Source organism: Pseudopodoces humilis, chromosome 5 (genome assembly GCF_049639895.1).
Source record: "Pseudopodoces humilis isolate 2021_Gansu_Grassland_sample_001 chromosome 5, ASM4963989v1, whole genome shotgun sequence".
Classification (NCBI taxonomy): Eukaryota; Metazoa; Chordata; class Aves; order Passeriformes; family Paridae; genus Pseudopodoces; species Pseudopodoces humilis.
Window position 1 is genome coordinate 12,567,599 of NC_142204.1, and position 19,719 is coordinate 12,587,317.

The 19,719-nt window shown below is 40.5% G+C and overlaps 1 protein-coding gene across 1 annotated transcript in view; it reads right to left on the reverse strand.

The window, feature by feature from the left end:
- VWF (von Willebrand factor) overlaps nucleotides 1-19,719 on the reverse strand; it is a 127,139-nt gene that overhangs the window by 11,152 nt on the left and 96,268 nt on the right. Inside the window, exons 37-46 of the mRNA XM_005532685.3 lie at nucleotides 18,837-19,178; nucleotides 15,447-15,652; nucleotides 13,071-13,173; nucleotides 12,899-12,973; nucleotides 12,266-12,370; nucleotides 11,579-11,784; nucleotides 10,170-10,319; nucleotides 7,195-7,305; nucleotides 5,745-5,928; nucleotides 4,700-4,740 (exon numbers count right to left, since the gene is read on the reverse strand). Coding sequence (XP_005532742.2) covers nucleotides 4,700-4,740; nucleotides 5,745-5,928; nucleotides 7,195-7,305; nucleotides 10,170-10,319; nucleotides 11,579-11,784; nucleotides 12,266-12,370; nucleotides 12,899-12,973; nucleotides 13,071-13,173; nucleotides 15,447-15,652; nucleotides 18,837-19,178 — 1,523 coding nt within the window. The remainder of the gene's footprint in view (nucleotides 1-4,699; nucleotides 4,741-5,744; nucleotides 5,929-7,194; nucleotides 7,306-10,169; nucleotides 10,320-11,578; nucleotides 11,785-12,265; nucleotides 12,371-12,898; nucleotides 12,974-13,070; nucleotides 13,174-15,446; nucleotides 15,653-18,836; nucleotides 19,179-19,719) is intronic.

Sequence of the window (19,719 nt, forward strand, 5' to 3'; positions counted from 1 at the left end):
CCCAGCAAAATCCAGACAAACAAGTGACTTCAGGTTAAATCTCTTTCATTAAATTTTGCACTGTTATTCTTTGCTAGAGAAACAAGAAACCCATGTTTCCAAGTTTCCAGAGACCCCATTTTTTTCATCTCTAACTCCAGAACAAGCAGCATGGCATGAGGCTACTTTTCAAGAAAGCCCTTTAGAAGTCCTTAATCTGAGAAATTATACTGGTATTTCTTTGTTGCTTAAAAATCTAGAAAGCAAGAAAGGGATCCTTGAAAGTCACAAAGAAGATTTTTTTTTTTTATTCTGACTACATGGTTGCCAAGAGTTCATTTTTTGAGTGTAATGAATCGATCTGGCAACAAGTTTTTATTCTAGAGCCATCACAACCCACAGATTATGGACAGAAATTGCTTGTTACTGTTTTTGTAACAGCACTGCTTAGAATCTCTAAAGACCTAAAAGCTTAAAATCAAGAAAAGACAAATAAAATTTCAAACAAACAAACAAACAGCGTTACTGATTGAAGAACTCTATTTTTCTGTAGTTACAAGCAAATCAGGCTGAGCACAATTCAAATTCCCTGAGCTCTTCCCCAGAACTTTGTTTTCTCGATCCCATCACCTTTTCAAAGCAAGCAAAAATGACATTTAAAATGCAGAGGAAAAAATGCCAAGTCATTAAGAAACAAAAATATGTGGAGTAAGTAACTGGTTACCCTGCACTGAAAGGAATTCTAAAGACAAATTCTTTCTTTCCTCCCAAGTGCAAAGCCCTTCATTTCAACCCCAAAATAACAAACCACAAAGGCTGAAGGGACAAAGTGGGAGAAGCCTACTCAAGAGTTCCATAAACTTCTAGAAACTAATAAGGTTAATAAAGGTAAATAAATAAGGTACATAGGCAATTTTGCTAGATTATGAAAGGTTTGAATTGTGCTTCAGATATTAATGGAATGCCACCGTCAGTTTCACTTGGTACTGTGCATATCCTCAGATTCCTTTCAGAATTATTAAATGCTCATTAAACAAATGGAGCTAGAACAGGGAGCTGGCCACAGTAACAGTGTAAAAGCAGTGCATTTATGGGTAGTTCAGAGCCAATATTCTGAAGGAAAAATATTCTGAGCACAGAATTGTAACTATTCTTATTCTGTGCCCCTCAGGCCGCTATAACCAGTAACAGTAATTACTCTCCTGAGGTCTAGAAAAAGGACACTCCACATAACACATGACAAAAGAGGAAATACCAAGGGGGAAATCCCTGTATTTTAACAGCTCAGCTTGAGACCTGAACATGGGATTCCTCAGCTTTCCAGGTTTAACCTTTTGTAGTGACTATCATTAATCAGGAGGGCTAAAAAACCTCAGTGGAGGAAGGCATGGGGATACACTCAAAAATTTGCTGCTGGAGAGAGAGGGTGTGCTGGTTTTGGCTGGGGTACAGATAATTTCCTTCCCAGTGGCTGGAATGGGGCTGTGGTTTGGATCTGTGCTGCACACAGGATTGATAATATAGAAATGTTGTTGTTATTATTGCTGAGCAGGGATTGCACAGAGCCAAGGCCTTTTCTGCTTTTCCTACTGCCAGGCTGCTGAGGAGACCAGGGGTGCATGGGAGGTTGGGAGGAGACACAGCTGGGACAGGTGACCCCAACTGACCAAAGGGACATTCCAGACCTTATGGCATCATGATTGGAATATACAGTGGGGAGTAGGAGGAAGGGGGGATCTTTGGAGTAATGGCATTTGTCTTCCCAAGTCAACATTCTGCTTGTCTGCGAAGGCTGAACTTGCCTAAGCATGGAAAGCAGTGAATAAATTCCTTGTTTTGTATTGCCTCCACAGCTTTTACTCTCACCATCTTTATCCCAACCCAGGAGTTTTCTCACTTTTACCCTTCCCATTCTCTCCTTGATCCTGGTGGTGGGGAGTGAGCAAGTAGCTGCTGGCTGGGGTTACACCAAAACAGATGGAGAACAAATATCCTATGACTTCTTGTTTGAATTATCCAGATTTCTTGTTTGAGCTCAAAACTGAAAAGCAGTCAGACACCAGAGCAACAGTTCTAGTGCAGACCACATGACATGGTTTAGCAAAGAATGCCTCAGTGGATCTAGGCTTTAACATCATAAAGAAGGAGTCTACACAACTGATATCACTGATCTCCTCATGGAATCTTCTAATAGTTCTAACATTGCAATTAAGTACAAAATAAAGTTGAATTCCTGTGACAATCACTGTGAGAGGCGGGAACAGCGGGATTACTAGAGATATGTTGAAATGAAATCTCCACACACAGTTCAAGTGCCTTGAACTCTTGGGGGAAGCTCTTGCCCCAATCCCAAATTTGCTTAGCATGACAGAACTGAACAAAATAAGGGATTGATACAGATTTTCCCCTTTATATAACACACCTATCTTGTGCGTTCTTGGCTAGCTTATAATGAAATGTTGACATCTGCTAACCCGGTGCCACAAAAATAATCTGCATAAAGCTCAAATCTGCTCAGATCACCTTCTGAAACACCCCTCAGTAAAAGCCTTAGAAAACAGATGAGAGATACAGATAATCCTTTTGGTAAATACAGCCACCTGCTTGGAAGCTTGTAGTTAAAACCCACAGCATTGTTAAGAACAGCAGAGTGGATGCAATACACCAAATTACTGGAATATAATATTGGTAACCAGATACATGACAAAAATTTAAAGGGATTAAGGACACAGTAAATTACCAGAAATGCAGTAAAAGACTCAAAACTTGGAACTATTCAGGGAAGGAGTTAATGTAGAAAAGTTTTCCCTTGATATAAAATGAAACTTGAAGCCTATTCTTAAAGGACCCAACATAAAGGGTTTGAAATCCAGGAAGTATAAACTTCTGTGGACACCACATCTTCCTTCCTGACCAGGACTCTGGAACCAGTCACTGAAGCTGAGAATAGTACAAGACAAAGCTGTAGTGATGCCAGGTGCTCAAAATATTTCAGACAGACAGCTAATTAACTTATAGTAAGTTATAGCTAAGTAATTATAGTAAGATAATTAACTATATGGTATTACTTACTTATAATTAAGTAATTTTAAGAAATTTTAGGAATTTTTTTCAATATTGCAGAAGCTGAGATTTTATTTTGAAGTTTTCAAAACACAGACATGTCTCATTTTGCCTTCAACATGACATTCTGTTTCAAAATTTGTTTATGTTTAATTTTAAGTTATTTGTAAATATTTTTAAATGCCTGAAGAGAGAAAAAGTACTCTGCTTGACACATCAGGTGAACATTTTGTTGGAGGAGAAAAAAATTAGTTGGTCATGGCAGAACAGCACACAACTGGAAAGAGCTTTGGCTTGCAATACATAAATTATATATATATATGGAATATATAATCCTGTATATATATATATGGAATATATAATCCTGTATAAGAGAAGGTGGCAAGAGCTGCTAATTACTGTCCTGCTTGACATTCCCTACAAATATTGTCTTTGTAGGACACCAACTACTTCTGACCACATACAATAGAAGAAACAAGTGGAGGGATTAAAGAGAAAGTAGATTATTCTAGAATTTATCACATTTAAACCAGTGTTCCGACAAGAAAGCTTTTCTTTTCTGACAAGAAAAACAGGAGTTTTTCCTTGGATTTAATTCTATAAGGGAAGTCATCTCTACACAGAATGATGGATGACATGGCTTTAGCTCTAAAAAACTGATAAACTTATGCCTTTGGACTACAAAAAAATAAACATTCCAAACCAAAAGAAATAGATGGAGAAAGGTTCTCTATGCCACACCACTAAAATGTAAAGAGATTTGAGTAAATTTACTTCTGAATAAATGAAAAAGGAAGACACGCATAGACAAAGCAGGAATGAGTAGGTTAAAGTCAGGTTAAATGACTAAAAAGAACCTGTTTCCCTGAGGGATGGTGAGAATAGTTAGAGTTCTTTGACACCAGAGGTGCTGCCAGAATGTGGATTTAGGGAAACAATGGACAATTGACAGAGCTCTCCAAAGATAAATTCGGCATAAATGAGATCAGATGCTTAACTCCCATCATTTCCACTATCATGGGCTGGGTTAAACATGTCTTAATCTATCCATTAAATATGTAGTTGAGAAAAAATTTCCTCACAGGGCATATCAGCAGGGATCTTGAAAGGGAAAAGAGGTCAAACAGGGAGGAAACTCAGCTTTCCTGTTCCTGCTAATAGCCAAGGAGGGATACCTCTCCTTCCACACAGGTGGAGGAAGTCTCCATCCTTGCTTTAATCTGGCTTATCCTCTAAGTAGAATATGGGAAAGTTTTGCTTCCCCAAAGTGAGCAAGGATCACTTGGGAGATTAACCATCATAGAGAGTTTCCTGTGTGTTTGGTAGTCTGCAAATCATTACAAAATCCAGATTACCACAGTTTCTAAGCACTCTTTTCAAGCATCCTTCAAGATAAGGAAACACTGCTGTCCCTACTTTGTAGAGATGCTCAATGTCATATAGGAACATCCTGTCAGAGTCAGGAGCTGGACACAGATATGCTGAGGCCCCTGGTACTGCTCTTACTCCAAGGTCTCACCTGCAGAGATTCTATCTGGAAAAAAAGCTGCCCTGTATTCTGTGTGTGTATATTCTGACAAGAGTGTGTCTTTCAAAAGCTCATTCATATATTTAAACATCTTGCCATCTCAACAAGTAAAAGGAATTTGTGCCTTACCCCAATAACAGTGCCATTCAAAAGACAACCATTCAGGGGTACTGAAAAAGAATAAAGTATTCCATTTAGCATTACAATTATAATGACATTTCCAAGATGTAATCATCCACAGCTATGCTTTTTTGACTCAGTACAGTTCCAGCTTGAGGAAATTTGTGTCCGGTTTCACTGTAAAGAGGCATAACTGAGCTCCCTTACATTATACCTTGAAAGACAACAATTTGTCAGGGCTATACGTGATGCTGCATAAAAATATCTCTGGCTGAGCTATATTTGAACAAGTACATAACAGAAAATAAACTTTTCCCTCCAGTCAAGCCTCAGACTCTCAGAAGATGAACTCAGGTTTTCTGCAAATTAGAGAGGATATATCATCTCTTCCTCCCACTGCTCCCTCCTCACCCTGTGGTTGCACACTTGTCAACTAAATGTCACTGTGAATCTTCCCAGGCCGAGACAAATTATCCAAACGTTCTGATTTAGACTTTTGAGCCAAGACTTATGTTAGGGGTCATAGAATCATAGGCTTGGCTTGGAAGGGACTTTAAAGATCATATTGTTCCACTCCCCTGCCATGGGCAGGGACACCTTCCACTAGACCAGGTTGCTCACAGCCCCATCCAACCTGGCCTGGAACACTTCAAGGGATGGAGCAGCCACAGCTGCTCTGGGCAACCTGTGCCAGGGCCTCACCACCCTCACAGGGAAGAATTTATTCCCAATATCCAATCTAACCCTGCTCTCTGTCAGTGTGAAGCCATTCTCCCTTGTCCTGTCACTCCAGGCCCTTGTCGAGAGTCTCTCTCCATCTTTCCTGTGCGTTCCCTTCAGGCACTGCAAGGCAGTATCCCCCCCCACTTTTTCCCAGGGGGCTTTGGATGCAGCAGCAGGTGCTTCTGTACTCAGTGTCTGAATTACATAGGAGCCCTTTAAGGTAGAGCTATGCTTCCAAAACACACACTTTTAAAATTGTTGAGAAACAGAAAATCACCCCATGAAACAATTCATGCCGGAGTGATCCCGTATGTCATTCTCCAAACCTTACCACATCTGCAGGATGGACAGCAGTCTATCACTTGGTCACAGCGCAGCTCAGTTCCTTCTGGACAGTCAGGCACATCCATTTGGGTGCAAGAAACATTCTTTTGCTGCACGAAAACTTCATTGTTCACCCGGACACACTCATTGACAATGCAGTGGTTCCAGGGGGATCGCCACTCCGTGCCGACCTGAGAGGAAGTTGTGATAAGATTAAACACAAGCAGCAGTATTTGTACTCCTGGATAGAGGGAAGGCCACCCCAGCCAGATGCTGGCTTGCCAAAAGCACATTTACTGCATCAGGAACAGTGTCACTCAACAGCTCTCCACAAACTCTTACTGTGACAACCATTTTATAGAGCACGCTGAGTTTGTAGAGAATAAGAATTACAGGAGTATCCTACAAAAGGGACAGGTCAAATAACATGTGAAGAAGGAGAAGCACTCCTAACTGGAGACAAATCTGCATTTATTCCATGGTGACTGCCTGCACTGCAATGCAGCTGAGCAGCCCCTCTTTCTGCTGCAACCTGCAGCTAATCAGCTCGCATAAGCCCAAAGGAGGCTTTCACAATAGCCTCTAGACCTGAAACACTTGCAAATGTAGAAAAGACCAGATCCTGTTGACAGTTCTCTTATTATCATCACCCACAGGCCATACAAAGCAGGAACTTCAAGTGGTATTTATGGAACAGACATCAACAGAGGCCAGGAGGAAGATGCTGCCACAGTTCAGGGCTGGGAGGAGCTGCTCACTGCTTTGCTGTTTTATTCCTTCACTGATACCACTCTGAACACACTTCAAGAACAGCAAAACTGAAGATTAGATAACCAGATGCAGCCAATTCAAACACCTTTGCTCAGAAAGTTAGGAAACCCATTCTTCTAGTGGGTTAAAATACTTAATTCTTAATGACAGAAGAGTTGCAAGAGGACACAGCAAGGAAGAGACATTATTATTAACGTGTTAGGACAAAAAAAGTCAGTAAGACAGAGTGGGACACATAAATAGGCCTTCTGAAGGCTTGTTTGATGAAGAAGAAAAGAATAGTGATCCACATTAAGAAACCCCCTTGTTAAAAACAGGAAAAAGGCAGGTTGCAAAATTACACTTGAGCAAGCTTTCTTTTTAAGACGGCAACAGATTGCAATACGAATTAGCTGGGATAATTTAAACAAATAGCTGACAGCCATGGAGGCATTATATCCACATTCTTTTAAGCTACCATGACTGAAATTAGTAACTGTACACAAAATATCTGGCCCAGAAAGGGTGGGGAGGATTCACATGTGGGGATTGACTGGGTAGGTCACAGGATACCCAAAACATTCTCTCTGTGCTGCTTGATGTGTAGAAGAAAAAGTTGGTATCATCCTCATCTCCATCCATAGAACACAAAATAATCCCAGGGGGCTTTTGCTGGGAGGGAAACTGTCCATCCCACTGGCACCCACCTCATGCAAAGGAGGATCTTCATCACCCCGAGGCCAAAAGTGCAGCTCCTCACAGGCGGTTTTCTGACACCTCCCACAGCACTCCCCTTCTGGCACAATGTACTTGTATCCCTGGAGTAGGAAAGAAAAGGACTTACTCACCCAGGAAAAGAAGGCAAACAAGAAAATCAATCCCAGCATTTTCTTTTAGGAACGATGTTTAATGTTAGCAACCTTTTATGAAAAGGAGAGTTTGAAAAAGGACAGATATAATTATGAGGGGTTTTTTAATAATTAAAAAAAAAACTATATATATAACAGTATTTTACAAAGGCTAATTAAAGGTAAAAATTTCTCCTATGGCATCTTGGAGGTTAATCAGCACTCACAACTTCCCAATCCAGAAAATTCAAGGATAGGATTCAGTCTGAGCACATTCAGACATCTGTGTTTAAGCCAAGGGAGGATGCAGGTTGCTCAGACATGTAATCTAGGGACCAGTTTTGAATGATAATTTCATCTTTTCATATAATCATTTAGGCTAAAAAAACCCTTTAAGATCAAGCTGAACCATTAACCCAGTACTGCCAAGTCCAACACAGTTTAAGACAACAGCTTACCTGCAAAAGGCATTTGAAAAAAATTCTACAATTAAGATAACAAACTGAAACTACTATCCAACACTGGAGATTATTTATCTTATCAAACACTTAATTATGGAAAACTAAATAAGCAGCATGAAAATTGAACAGTAGGCCCTCTGTTACTAAAGAAAAAATCTTATAAATCCAGCGAAATAGGTCAAAAAAATAAACCCAAACCACAGTAACAACAGGAATCCCAATTCTCACTTTTAATATATATTAATCTCCTAAAACAAGCAGCCAAATACTGAAACCATGAAATATCTAAGTGCAAGAAACCAAAAAGCTTTAATCTAATTAGAAATAAAATATTCTATGTGCAATATCTAGGCAGTCTCCAAGGGGCAAAACATAACTCTGATCTCAGTACAGAGTTGAAGGAAAGATGTTCTGTCACATAATATTGTTCATGTGAAAAATGCCTGTAAAAATAAGCATAATTTTATTTTGGTCAAAATTAATTACTGAGGAATTCCCAACTCCTCCCTTCATGAACTGTCCCTGATTTGCAATATGAAACACATTAGCAAATCTTGACAATCAGTGGGCTTTGATATGAAAGTTTATTTCATATAATGTCATAAAATGTGATGCCAGACCTTGACCCAGCTTTGTGAGAAATGTTGTGCTGTTGAGCATTTGGTTTTGTATTACTTTTATCTGTTAAATACGTCTGAAGTATCTGAAAGTATCACATGCAATTTCTGCATAGCAAACTTAAGTAAAAATCCAAGAGCTTGTACATGTTATGGGGTGTAGTGTTGTTTTTTTTGTTGTTTTGTTTTTTTGGTTGATTGGTTGGTTGGTTGTTTTTTTTGTGTGTAGCAAGATTAAAAAAAACTCCAAGCTGTTTGCACAGAAGTCAGATGACACTGTCAAAAATTATACTGCACAATTTTAACACCTGGCAATGAAATTAATAATCAGGAGCAGCAGAGAGTCTAAATATCATCCTAGTAATGATTCATTATTAAGGTATGTATTTGATATCAATGAAACTTTTAATGCCATCTAATCTGAACTTAAAAATTAGTTTAAGATCAGTTCAAACTGGATGAAAGCACTGCTGATGTCCATGATACGTAAATCCACTGAATCAGGAGAAAGCAAAGGAAAAAAACACCTGAGCTATCCAGGTAGCCTAACAGTTACAGTTTTGGTTGTACAGCCTTGATAACCATTAAAGGAGCTGAAGAAATTACAAATTCCCATAAAGAACTGGCATCATTTCCACCAAGTCTTTTTATGTGTTTTTAGCCAGATTTTTTTGATGCTGCGATGTCAAGGAACTGTAGCTCTGCATTAGTGAGACTTTATTGGAGTAACAAATAATTTGTTAATTATTGCTATGAGCTGAAACACAGCCAGATACTTTAGACCTAATATTTCATTAAAATTGCCATAACAGAGACAAGTCTTTCCTACACATGGAAACTGAAGGGATTCTCTTGCAACAGGTAGAAACTCCCACATCTACTCTCATAGCTTTTACTACAGCTGGCATCCTCAGACTTTGTCACCAAACTCTGCACTTGCATCCTAATGTATTGGGTTTTTTTGGTTGGTCCTAGAGAATGATGCAATATTTAAGAACCACAAGGATCATAGAGTCCAGCTCCTGGCCCTGCACAGGACACCCCAAAAATCCTACCACGTCCCAACACTTCTTGAGCTCTGTCAGGCTTTGGGCTGTCACCATTCCCTGGGGAGTGCCTGACCACCCTCTGGAAGAACCTTTTTCTAATATCTGTCTTAAATCACATTCCTCTACCAACTCGTTGTAGCAATTATCTGTCTATTCCTGTTTGACCATCTAAATCAATATAACAAAGTGGCTCTGACTTCCTTTGCAGGCTTCCAAAAGTAAACCACAGGGTTTTATTGGATGTAGCAGATGTCTAAGCACAATAAAGATCCCAGCATGAGGTTTTATTACTACTACAATAGGCAAAGCTGAGCAACAGACAGAGCTGAAATGGGAACTTCAGAAAGTGAACTTGAGCTAGAACAGGCATCTGCACAATTGAACTTCAGACATCATGAACACTTATTGAGCAAGTGGTGTCAATGACAGGCACTTCAGGATGCAGCTTTTCTTCCATCAAGATGTAAAATTAATTTGTCACTGATTTTCTTGGCAGAAGAATGCAATCCTAAAACAATGACCCTAAAATAAAGTCAATAAAGCTCAGACTAATGCTTTTAGATTCTGCTCCCAAGATAATCTGTTGCTACAATATTTATTTTTCTAATTTTCTCTGGTTACTCTCTAAACAAGGAGGCTTAAAAGGGATCACTGCAGGTCCCCATCAGGGCTCTGCTGGTTATTGCACTGGTTTAAGTATTACTCACCCGAGAGCAGAACATGTCACATTCTTTGTCACGACACTCTGTCATCTGAAGTCCTGTAACATCATCCTTCACACCAGTGCAAGAGCATTCCCTGCATCCATCTTCCCAGGTTGTCCCAACAGGATAGACTATGTTGTTGTGCACACACACCTATTGAATGCAATCATTAATACATAAAAGAGCACACTGCTGCTGTCATGGCACACTGCTGGTTCCAAAAGGCTGCATTTTAAATTGTGAAACCAACCAAAAATTCTGTGGAATATTTTGAGTCCCTTAGAAATGCTGCACGTCTTAAAATTGTGGCCAGTCTATTGAGGAAAGGAAATAAAAGTACAAACAAAGCTACTGTTTTACACAAAATAAATTGGAGAGTTTTATCTGCAGTCAATAGAATTGCCCAGGGTCTCAGTTTCCCTGTAAGTATAATGTGACACAATATTTAGAGATAACAGTAAGTCCTCTAGAAGGAGCCTTGAAAACAAAACTTCTTCCAGCTAAACCATCTGATCTGAAGAGATCCTACTTGGAGCTAAAAATTTTCATCCTCTTGTATCCTCAGGCAACCACAGCTACCCCTAAAAAGCAGAGACATGCCTTATATTGAACTTGCTATTAGCGAATTTTACAGCTTGGTATTAAAAACAGAATATAATTTATTTTTATAGCTAGAGCAAGTAAGTCCCAGAGACATAAAATGAATTATGAAAGGTCATGAACTACTTAGAAATGGACAATAAAAGATAGATGTCCTGAGCTGCAAGACGATGTAACTCTGTGTTCAGATTTAATGGAAAACTTACATTGCCCTGCAACGTCTCCTCTAAGCAACTTTATCTTAAAGGTTAACATAATATAGCAACTTAATAAAAGGTTGGCAAAATCAGAAAAATATACCCTAGTGAAGCTTTAGCAGAGTCATCATTTGGCAAAAACTTAAAAGTGGAGATATAGTTCTTAAAAGACACAACACCTTCTCAGGCAAAGGCAATCACTGAGCACAAGGAATTTTAGGTCTAAGGTGTACCAAATATGTCAATAAATTTAGTATGGGATTGGAAGAATATATAGTAATGGCAGTGGTCCCAAAGTTACCTGAAAACAAAAATCACCTCTGAAATTCCTAATGTTTGAGTGACCTCTAAGTTTCAATATGTATTTTTTTCTTTTACATTATCTCAGAGTTACAAAAATGGACTGGTTAAATTACTGTAATTAAAGAAGCAACAGTATGAAGTAATAGTGTGTTTCTTTCAGGTACTTGTAAATGTAAAATGCCCTGGCATCACTTTCCAGCAGTCTAATTGGGGGTTTATTCATATCTAGCTGGCTGCCTGCTTGCTCTGGTGCTGCCTCTCCCTGTAGAAAAGACACTCTCGTCCCTGGAAAAGACATGTCATTTCCCTTACCCGGTCTGGAATGCAGGTGGTTGATACACAGCCACAGTCATTGGTGAGAGACTGGGAGAGGTACCCCAGAGGGCAGCTCACTGTGGAGTTCCTACAGCTGCAGGTACACTCATATTTATCACAGCACTCAGTCTTGACAACGGTCAGCGTCCGATGTGACGGGCAGGAAAGCCTTGGGATGGAGCTGCACATTTCCCTGTTGCAGGCTGGCAGGAAAAGGTGGGCACTGTGTCAAACTCAGGGATTTTCAGAGTGCTGCAGGATTTTTCAGAGTGAACAGGACAGGTCTCTGGCAGCAAGGCATTAATCACCACCTCAAACAGTTACAAATCTGCTTAAAGCCTGAGGAGTAATGCAGGTATAAAAGGCTCTGGTTCAGGAACTCAGAAAAGTTCCTGCCCTGCCAAAAAGATTCTTGTCTCATACACAAACAAGAAGATTTATAAAATAAGCATCAAGGTCAGAGAACACGTGTCCAAGAGTAAAGTGTTTCAGTTGTCCTTAATTTGAAAGGGTATTCAAAGTGCCAACAATACATTTCTGCCAAGCCCGGGAAATCATTACACGTCCGTTGGCACTAAAATTAAAACTTTTCAGAGGGGGGAGAATTAATGCCTAAAGGAAATTGTCAGTGTTGCTCAAATGCAGTGTTCCAGTGTCACTCCCTGCTAGGAAAAATGATCTTACCACATGTGTAATTTGGTCTGCATTCTCCAGGGTTTGTCAGGGCCAGTTGCAGGCCAAACTCACAGACAGGGGCAGGAGGCAAATCACAGGAAACCAGGTCACACACTAAGAGCAGAAATTCAGAGAGTGGTTAAAACCACGCCTACTTAGTCCTCAAGAAAAGACACACACACACATGCACATCCCCATTAAACTCACACTCAATTGCTGTCTTAAAATATGAAGTACATTAGAGTTCAACAGGTCAGAGTTTGTTTTCAAAATAGCTTAGGAGAAGAGTTCAAGCTTAGGTTATGGGGATTAAGGTTCTAATGTTATATTTAATGGGCAAATATAGATGATGCAAAAATAAATGCTTGAGAAAAAAAAACATTCTAATGTCATTTAGACAAAAACAAATTGTTCCATTCCCTTCCCTTCCTCATCTATTACAGAAAGAGGGACAAAATTGGAAGTGAATGGAGGCTCATATACTTAGGAGCTGTTTGGTTTCCAACAAGGATGATTGCACAGCCATTCAGTGGTATCAAAAATGTAGAAGTGAATTAAATATTTTTTTAAAAAGGGACTGTATACCTTAGAAATATCTGGTAAAAGTACAGGTGAAGATTCCAAGAGTTTACAAGAACCTACCACATTCGTACTCAGGGCAGCACTGACCAGGACCCCTGCGCAGGCGAGCAACTTCACATGGACCACACTGGACAGCTGGAGAAAACATCCATAAAACAAGTTTGGATAAGAACTAGGAAGCCAGGAACCAAAACATCAATTCAATTCCAAACACAGAGCTAAATGAATTTACATTTGACAGTCGGGCAGGGTCGGACTGTGCAGTTTATCTTCTTGTTATCGAGACACGTGCAGATCTTGCAGGGCTCATTCTCAGGAATCCAGGTGTCCATGTGCTGAAGGAAAACCCCCAACAGAGTGTTAGATAGAAATCCCATGCTCAGGTCACTGGTATTTTGAGATGGGAGGATGGGAGTGGGTGAGGGTGAGTAACATTAACCTGCAAAATCAGATTTATAAAGATCTATCTATGAAGGGTTGGTTGCTCTTAACAGTAAAAAACTAAGAAGACACATAATTCTGCAATGACTGTAGTGTGCCAATTTAGCAAAAGATGTAAGGAATGCATGGATGGGATGAGGAATTACTATTGTTTTAGGAGTCAAAAATGCTTAGATATAAATGCAATTGCAGGCTATTGTGAGTAACAGTGGACTGGTGCAACTACATACCAAGATTGCATGTTCAGTGGTAATAAGGGAAAAAGCATTATTTTGGGAAATACAGAGAAGTGTCTGCTTTCCCTAATTAGCAAGTCTTCAACATAGAGAAATAAATAGTGCATATTTTATATTAAGAATATTTGGAGCATCATCACTTGACTCTCCAGTGCACTGAAGACTGGAAAAGCACTATATCACCTCTAAAACTGAAACCATCACTGTGGTGACTGTCTGGGGGTAATGAGCACATTCAGAAACCACCAGTAAAGAGAATAATTTTTCAATCACTGTTCCTTCCCATGAGAGTGGTAATCATTGATATTAAAGCTGCAGTTACCCACACAGATCTATGCACATTTAACACACATATGAATAGGGAGATAAGAGTGGAAGAATGCATTATCAGACACTTTAATTTGCATAACCAATCCAGGTTTTGGGTGAGAACATATAGAGCACATCAGGATGCCACAAAAAAAAAAAAATGCTGTCACCTGGAAAACTCTGGAGCATGGTTTAAATCAAACACTGCTGAGTCCTTTAGAGATAGGAAGAAAACAAAGAGGACAAATCTAAGCAAACTGCACCTATACTCAGAGATAGTTACATGTTTTAAGCCACTCTGTGGGAGTGTTGGGACTAAAATTCCATAAGCCCAAACACAATCTAGGGTAGAAAAGAACCAAGGAATGAACACCAGAAGAAAAGAAGGAGGTTAAGGAAATCCTGAGCCAAGTGCCTGTTGTATTGCTCACAAAGCTAAGCCTGCAATGATGGAGAAACAGCTACATGAAAAAACAGTTACATGACCTGATCCTCCCCTGTCCTCCACCTCCCCAAAAATCTCATTAAGGATCTAAAGCTCATTAAACACTGCAATTAAAGTCCTTTCTCCATCAAATCCTATAACAGAACTGTGGATTGAAGAGGACTGGCTGATGTACATGCAAACTCTAAGAGCTGAGTATCTGGGGGTGAAGAGCAACCACTCCATTACTTGGAACAGGAGACACAGGGAAGAGCTTGGAACAGGGGACACATCCACTATGTGATGCTGGAATCAACAGTGTCTTTCACTGCAGTCTGGTACCCAGCATCCACAGCTTTTCCCAATTGCATACTGCCACAGAGAGGACTGGCTTAACTAAGCAAAACCAAAATGATGAATTCATCGAAAGAATAGTTCTCCTAAAAAAATACACACACAAACACACACACATACACACACATATATATATATAGACAAATACCACTTGACATAAGATTGACTTGGTCTTACCATTCCACACCAACCACTGGAAATATATCATACATGAATTGGAAAGGACCCACAAGGACCATGCCATCCAGCTCCTGGCCCTGCACAAACACCTCAACAATCCCCCCCTGTGCCTGAGGTTGTTGTCCAAACTTTCCTGGATCTCTGGCAGCCTTGGGGCTGTGACCATTCCCTGGGGAGCCTGTTCAGTGCCCCAGCACCCTCTGGGGGAAGAACCTTTCCCTGATATCCAGCCTAGCCCTCCCCTGACAGGGGAGTTTGATGCATGTCTCTCCACTGCCCCTCATGAGGATTTCAGTGAGCTTTGTAAAGACAATGTAACACATTTTAAGCATTCAGATTTATGATTATATTGCCATTACTCGTAAAAGTCTGCTGAATGAAGATGTTTATCTTGGTAAATATTCACTTATGCCATCACTCTTCCACTCTTCCCTCTAGACCTCCCTCCACATGGAATTGTCATGCCTTGCCAGGTCTGTACAGTCCCAGCTGTGATCTTTATATCCAGTCCCAGCCAATTTCACACTAGGGGAGCTAAATGGGGCTGACAGCCAGCAGATTAGGAGGAACTGAGCTAGAAAATAAAGTATCCTAAGGGAAAACAGATTTGCTTTCAAAGGTGTTAACTCCAACCCCTGCCAGAGGTTGCTGCGCATGTAGTTACCTGATGGTGTGTGCCATCCTCACTGACACACTGAGTGCAGACTTCTTCACTAACACAGCTGTCATTAAAAATCATCCTTCCCTCTGGGCAGAAGCAGCCTTCTGTGGGATAATCCTTGCAGACACTGACTTTGGTATTATTCTCACAGCTCTTCACACAGGCTGTGTGGCAGTGGCTGTATGTCAGATGTGGGGCACATTTCATTGCTGAGCAAGACAGAGAAGAAAACACGACCTTTATTTAAGACATCTAAAGCAATGGAAATCAATCTTTCTTATCAAGCATTCTTTAGAATTCTTTCAATTTTAGAAAGCCACCAAAATTAATGGATCTGGTCCCTTGCAGCATCAATCAGCAAACAACATTTTCAGGCCACATGAATCACCAGCAGCATATGACTTACCCCAACAATGATACAATGCTTCAGGTGAGCGTTCACTTGTCAAATTTTGTTTCCAACACTGGGCCACAGACAAGAATTTAAAACCTTACATGTATGGTAACAGTGCATGGTTAAGAGATAAGCCAAGATGGACTAAAGCATTGAAGAATTTTTATTTATCATTTTTTTTTAAACTTGATAGGCTGCAGTGTTCCCATACAAATAAAGAAAGCTAACAAACACAATATTTTGATACCTCCAAAGTGAACCTGCTGGATTTCTGCATATTTTTAACTGCATTGCCTTATTAACAGAATTAATTGAATCAAAGAAAGTTGCATAGCCCTGTAAGCCAACAGAAACTTTTTACTGATGTGCTCACAAACCTGAGGATATTGTCTCTAAAAGCAAACACAAAATTAGGGCTACAGCTATTCAAAAACCTATGGACACAGCTTCCACATTGTGTATTCCCTTAAGTCTATTTTTCTCTACAGCTTCAATTAGAAAAAGTGTTTATTTTTTCCCCAGTCTGTGACTACTATGAGGTTTATAAAACTTTCTTTCAGTCCCCTCACAAAAACATTGAAAGAAAACCTGAGCTCCCAAACAAACAAGAAAAGATTCATCAGCTAAACTGTCTACACACACTCTTCTGGCAGATAATGGAGACAGAAAAAAAAAAGTCTTCAACATCAGCCATGTTAAAGCCAATTATTTCATATAATGATAAAATGGCTTGGTCTGGAAGGGACTTTAAAGACCATCTTGTTCCAACCCCCTGCCATGGACAGGGACACCTTCCACTAGCCCAGGTTGCTCAGAGCCCCATCCAACCTGGCCTGGAACACTCCCAGGGATGGGGCAGCCACAGCTTCTCTGGGAAACCTGTGCCAGGGCCTCACCACCCCCACAGTATCCCAATATCCACTCTAAACCTGCTCTCTGTCAGTGTGAAGACATTCCCCTTGTCCTGTCCCTTGTCAAGAGTCTCTCTCCATCTTTCCTGTGGGTTCCCTTCAGGCCACTGGAAGGCCACAGTGAGGTCACCCCAAAGCGTTCTCCAGGCTGAATATACCTGAATTCCAGAGAGTATATTCATCCATCCAGGAAGAGCAATCAGGAAAGACTTGTAGTGCTTGGAATGTCTCAATATGGCATGACAAAACCTCAGATAAAATTCTACAAGAATGACAGGAGTTCAGTGGATTGAGAGGAGGGAGGCAAGGTAATCTAGAACTGTACCATTAAACATGTAGGGATAGAGTGATTAAGCTGTACTGTCTATTTAGTCATTAATGTAATTTGGATAAATCAAATGTTGACAATTTACATTTTTGGCAGCTGCACACAGGCATTTGCTGGAAAAAAGACAATGATGTTATTGTTAGCATACTTAAGACTTTTATGCAATTAGCATTAAAATGAGCAACTCTTTGTCTATCCTTGTACAGTCCATGTAACCAGACAGAAATTTCAAAAATGTTATTAAGTTATTAAGGTAATCTGCTGACATACAGCTTTGGACATTATAATTTACAAAGTCTGGCTGAGGCACTGAATTTGGAAAATGGCTGGCAATGTTCTCCCTCTGCTTTCTAGGACTATGCTCCAAACAGACTGTGTTCAGTAACATATGATCCTGGAAAGATATTTCAAATATTAAGTGGAGGCTTCAGCCAAATTCACACTGACATTCTTGACTTCGTTCTTTCAGTCTGAGTTTAAAACATGAAAAAATGCATTTGTTTTACACATTGATTTTGCATCATGCCTTTAGAATGCTGGTTCTCCAGTGCTGAAATGAAAAGTATGCAGGGAAAGAAAGCAAAGCATCCAGAAACAACTCAACCAGAGAGGCAGGAGTTGAGAATATCAACTGGGACATTGAGACACTCTGCGAGGAGGTAGCTGGGAAAGAAAGTGCCCACATACATCCACATCTAAGGCACTTGACTAAACCAGACACACTGAGGGACTGACTGAATGTGCAACCATCACTGCAGAAAGGTTAACAGGAGATGGTGGAGAATAAGCCACCTCAAGTATTTACTTGTACTTAATGGTTCCTTGCATTTCTGCCAAATTTTTAGGTTTGGCTCCTAATAGGGCTTTCAGGAGAAACAGAAAAAAAAAAGAAAAAATAAGAAAAAAAAAAGCAGGAAGAAAAAGCAGAACTACTCGTCTATGAGAATTTAGGAGAGAAGGTATGCAAAGCAACAGTTGTCTGAGTTTGGCTCTAGCATGGGTGTCTTATTTGCCTTGGTTGGGTTCTGGTAATGTGCAATGCTCATATCCTACTACACTGCTGCACAGCACAAACTTTTCTCCTCCAATACACAAGCAAAACCCAGGCAGGAGAACCAGATTTGCAAAGAAAATTACAGCTGGTTCAGTCAGCCTAGCTGGCATGTCCTAGCAAGAAATGACACCACAAAGAGAAGCTATTTCCCCATTTCTCCCTGTAGCAAAAACTTAAAATCACACTGGCTCTTCCACCACATTCTCAAAAGTTTTGGCTTTGATGGAAATGGGAGGACTTTGTGAATGTTATAAAGAAAAGTCTTATTTTGTGCCAGGTATGACAGTGACAGGCTGTCAGGGAAGTAGTTCTACTAGTCCAAAGTACAAGTTTCTCTGTCCACCTCAGAGGGTCCAAAGTCTGTATCAAAGCAATGATATCTGCTGCTAAAACAGCCTGTCAGACTCTCAGCCCAAACCTGGTGCCACAACGGTTCAGTGGCTGTAGAGCCAGTTACTGTCACATAGCTGTGGGCACCTATTCACAGTACCTTTATTTCCCTCTGACCTGGAATTTTACCAGTTAGCAGTTTACCAAGAAACACTTCCTTCACAACATTCAGCTTAGCAGGTGACCAACCAGATCTGCAATACCGCTTGCACAATAAACTTCATCTATAACATTCGATAAGTTCATATTACACTGATGAGATGTCCCAAAGCAGGGCAATTTCTGTATCAGTTTTAGCACAGAGTAAAACTCTTACGGCAAAGCTCGGGCGCTCTCCAGTCCACACAGACACCATACTCCCTGCAGATGTGAGCGTAGGAAGTGATCATCTCACAGGCCTCCTCCTCATAGCAGCTGCTCTCCATGCAGGCCTCGTAGAACATGTTGGGGGTGATGATCCTGTGGCACTCCGCAAAGCGGTCTGAGAGCAAGAGGTGGCAGTGGCTGGGCACACGCTCGGAGCACCTGTCCTCCCTCCGGCTTTCACAGACCTGGCCCAGCTCTGTCACTGTCCAGTCCTGGATAAACACACTGCTGTCAGCAGTCACAGAGCCATTGCGCAGAGTGAAGTCATTGACGTGGTTCTGGTCACACAGCCCTGGCAGGGTGAGTAAAGGGGAAAGAAAAATCTCTGAATAATCAGCACTAAAATAAACCTAGAAAAAACAGGGATGGGATCAATGACCCTGGTTGGGATGGCTCGAGGAATTCATTATATTCCTTATAGCTGTTGTCAGTAGAGCCATAAACACCCTGGGTCTTGTTTCTCATTTCCTCACTAAAGGAGGTACAAGTTATGCCACAGAGGTACAATCTCTGTACAGATTAGACCACTGAGGATACCGTAGATTTAACTTGCCCTCTCAAATGTTTCACCTTCACTGCAAGCACATATTTCTCACAGAAGTGAATTTGTAAGAATCTAAGAGGAAACCTTTATCCTAAAAAAAGCACAAATCTCCTCGAAAAGACAACTTAGAGCAAAAAAACCCCAGAAAGCTGTCTCTGTTGTTCTTTCTAAAGTATTACTGGGCATGAGTGAGCTGTTACATTGGGGATGAGAGTAGAAGAACTCACACAGATTTCCAACATTCCCCCAAAAGTGTGGGACCAGCTCACCCAGAGTTTACAGATTTTGA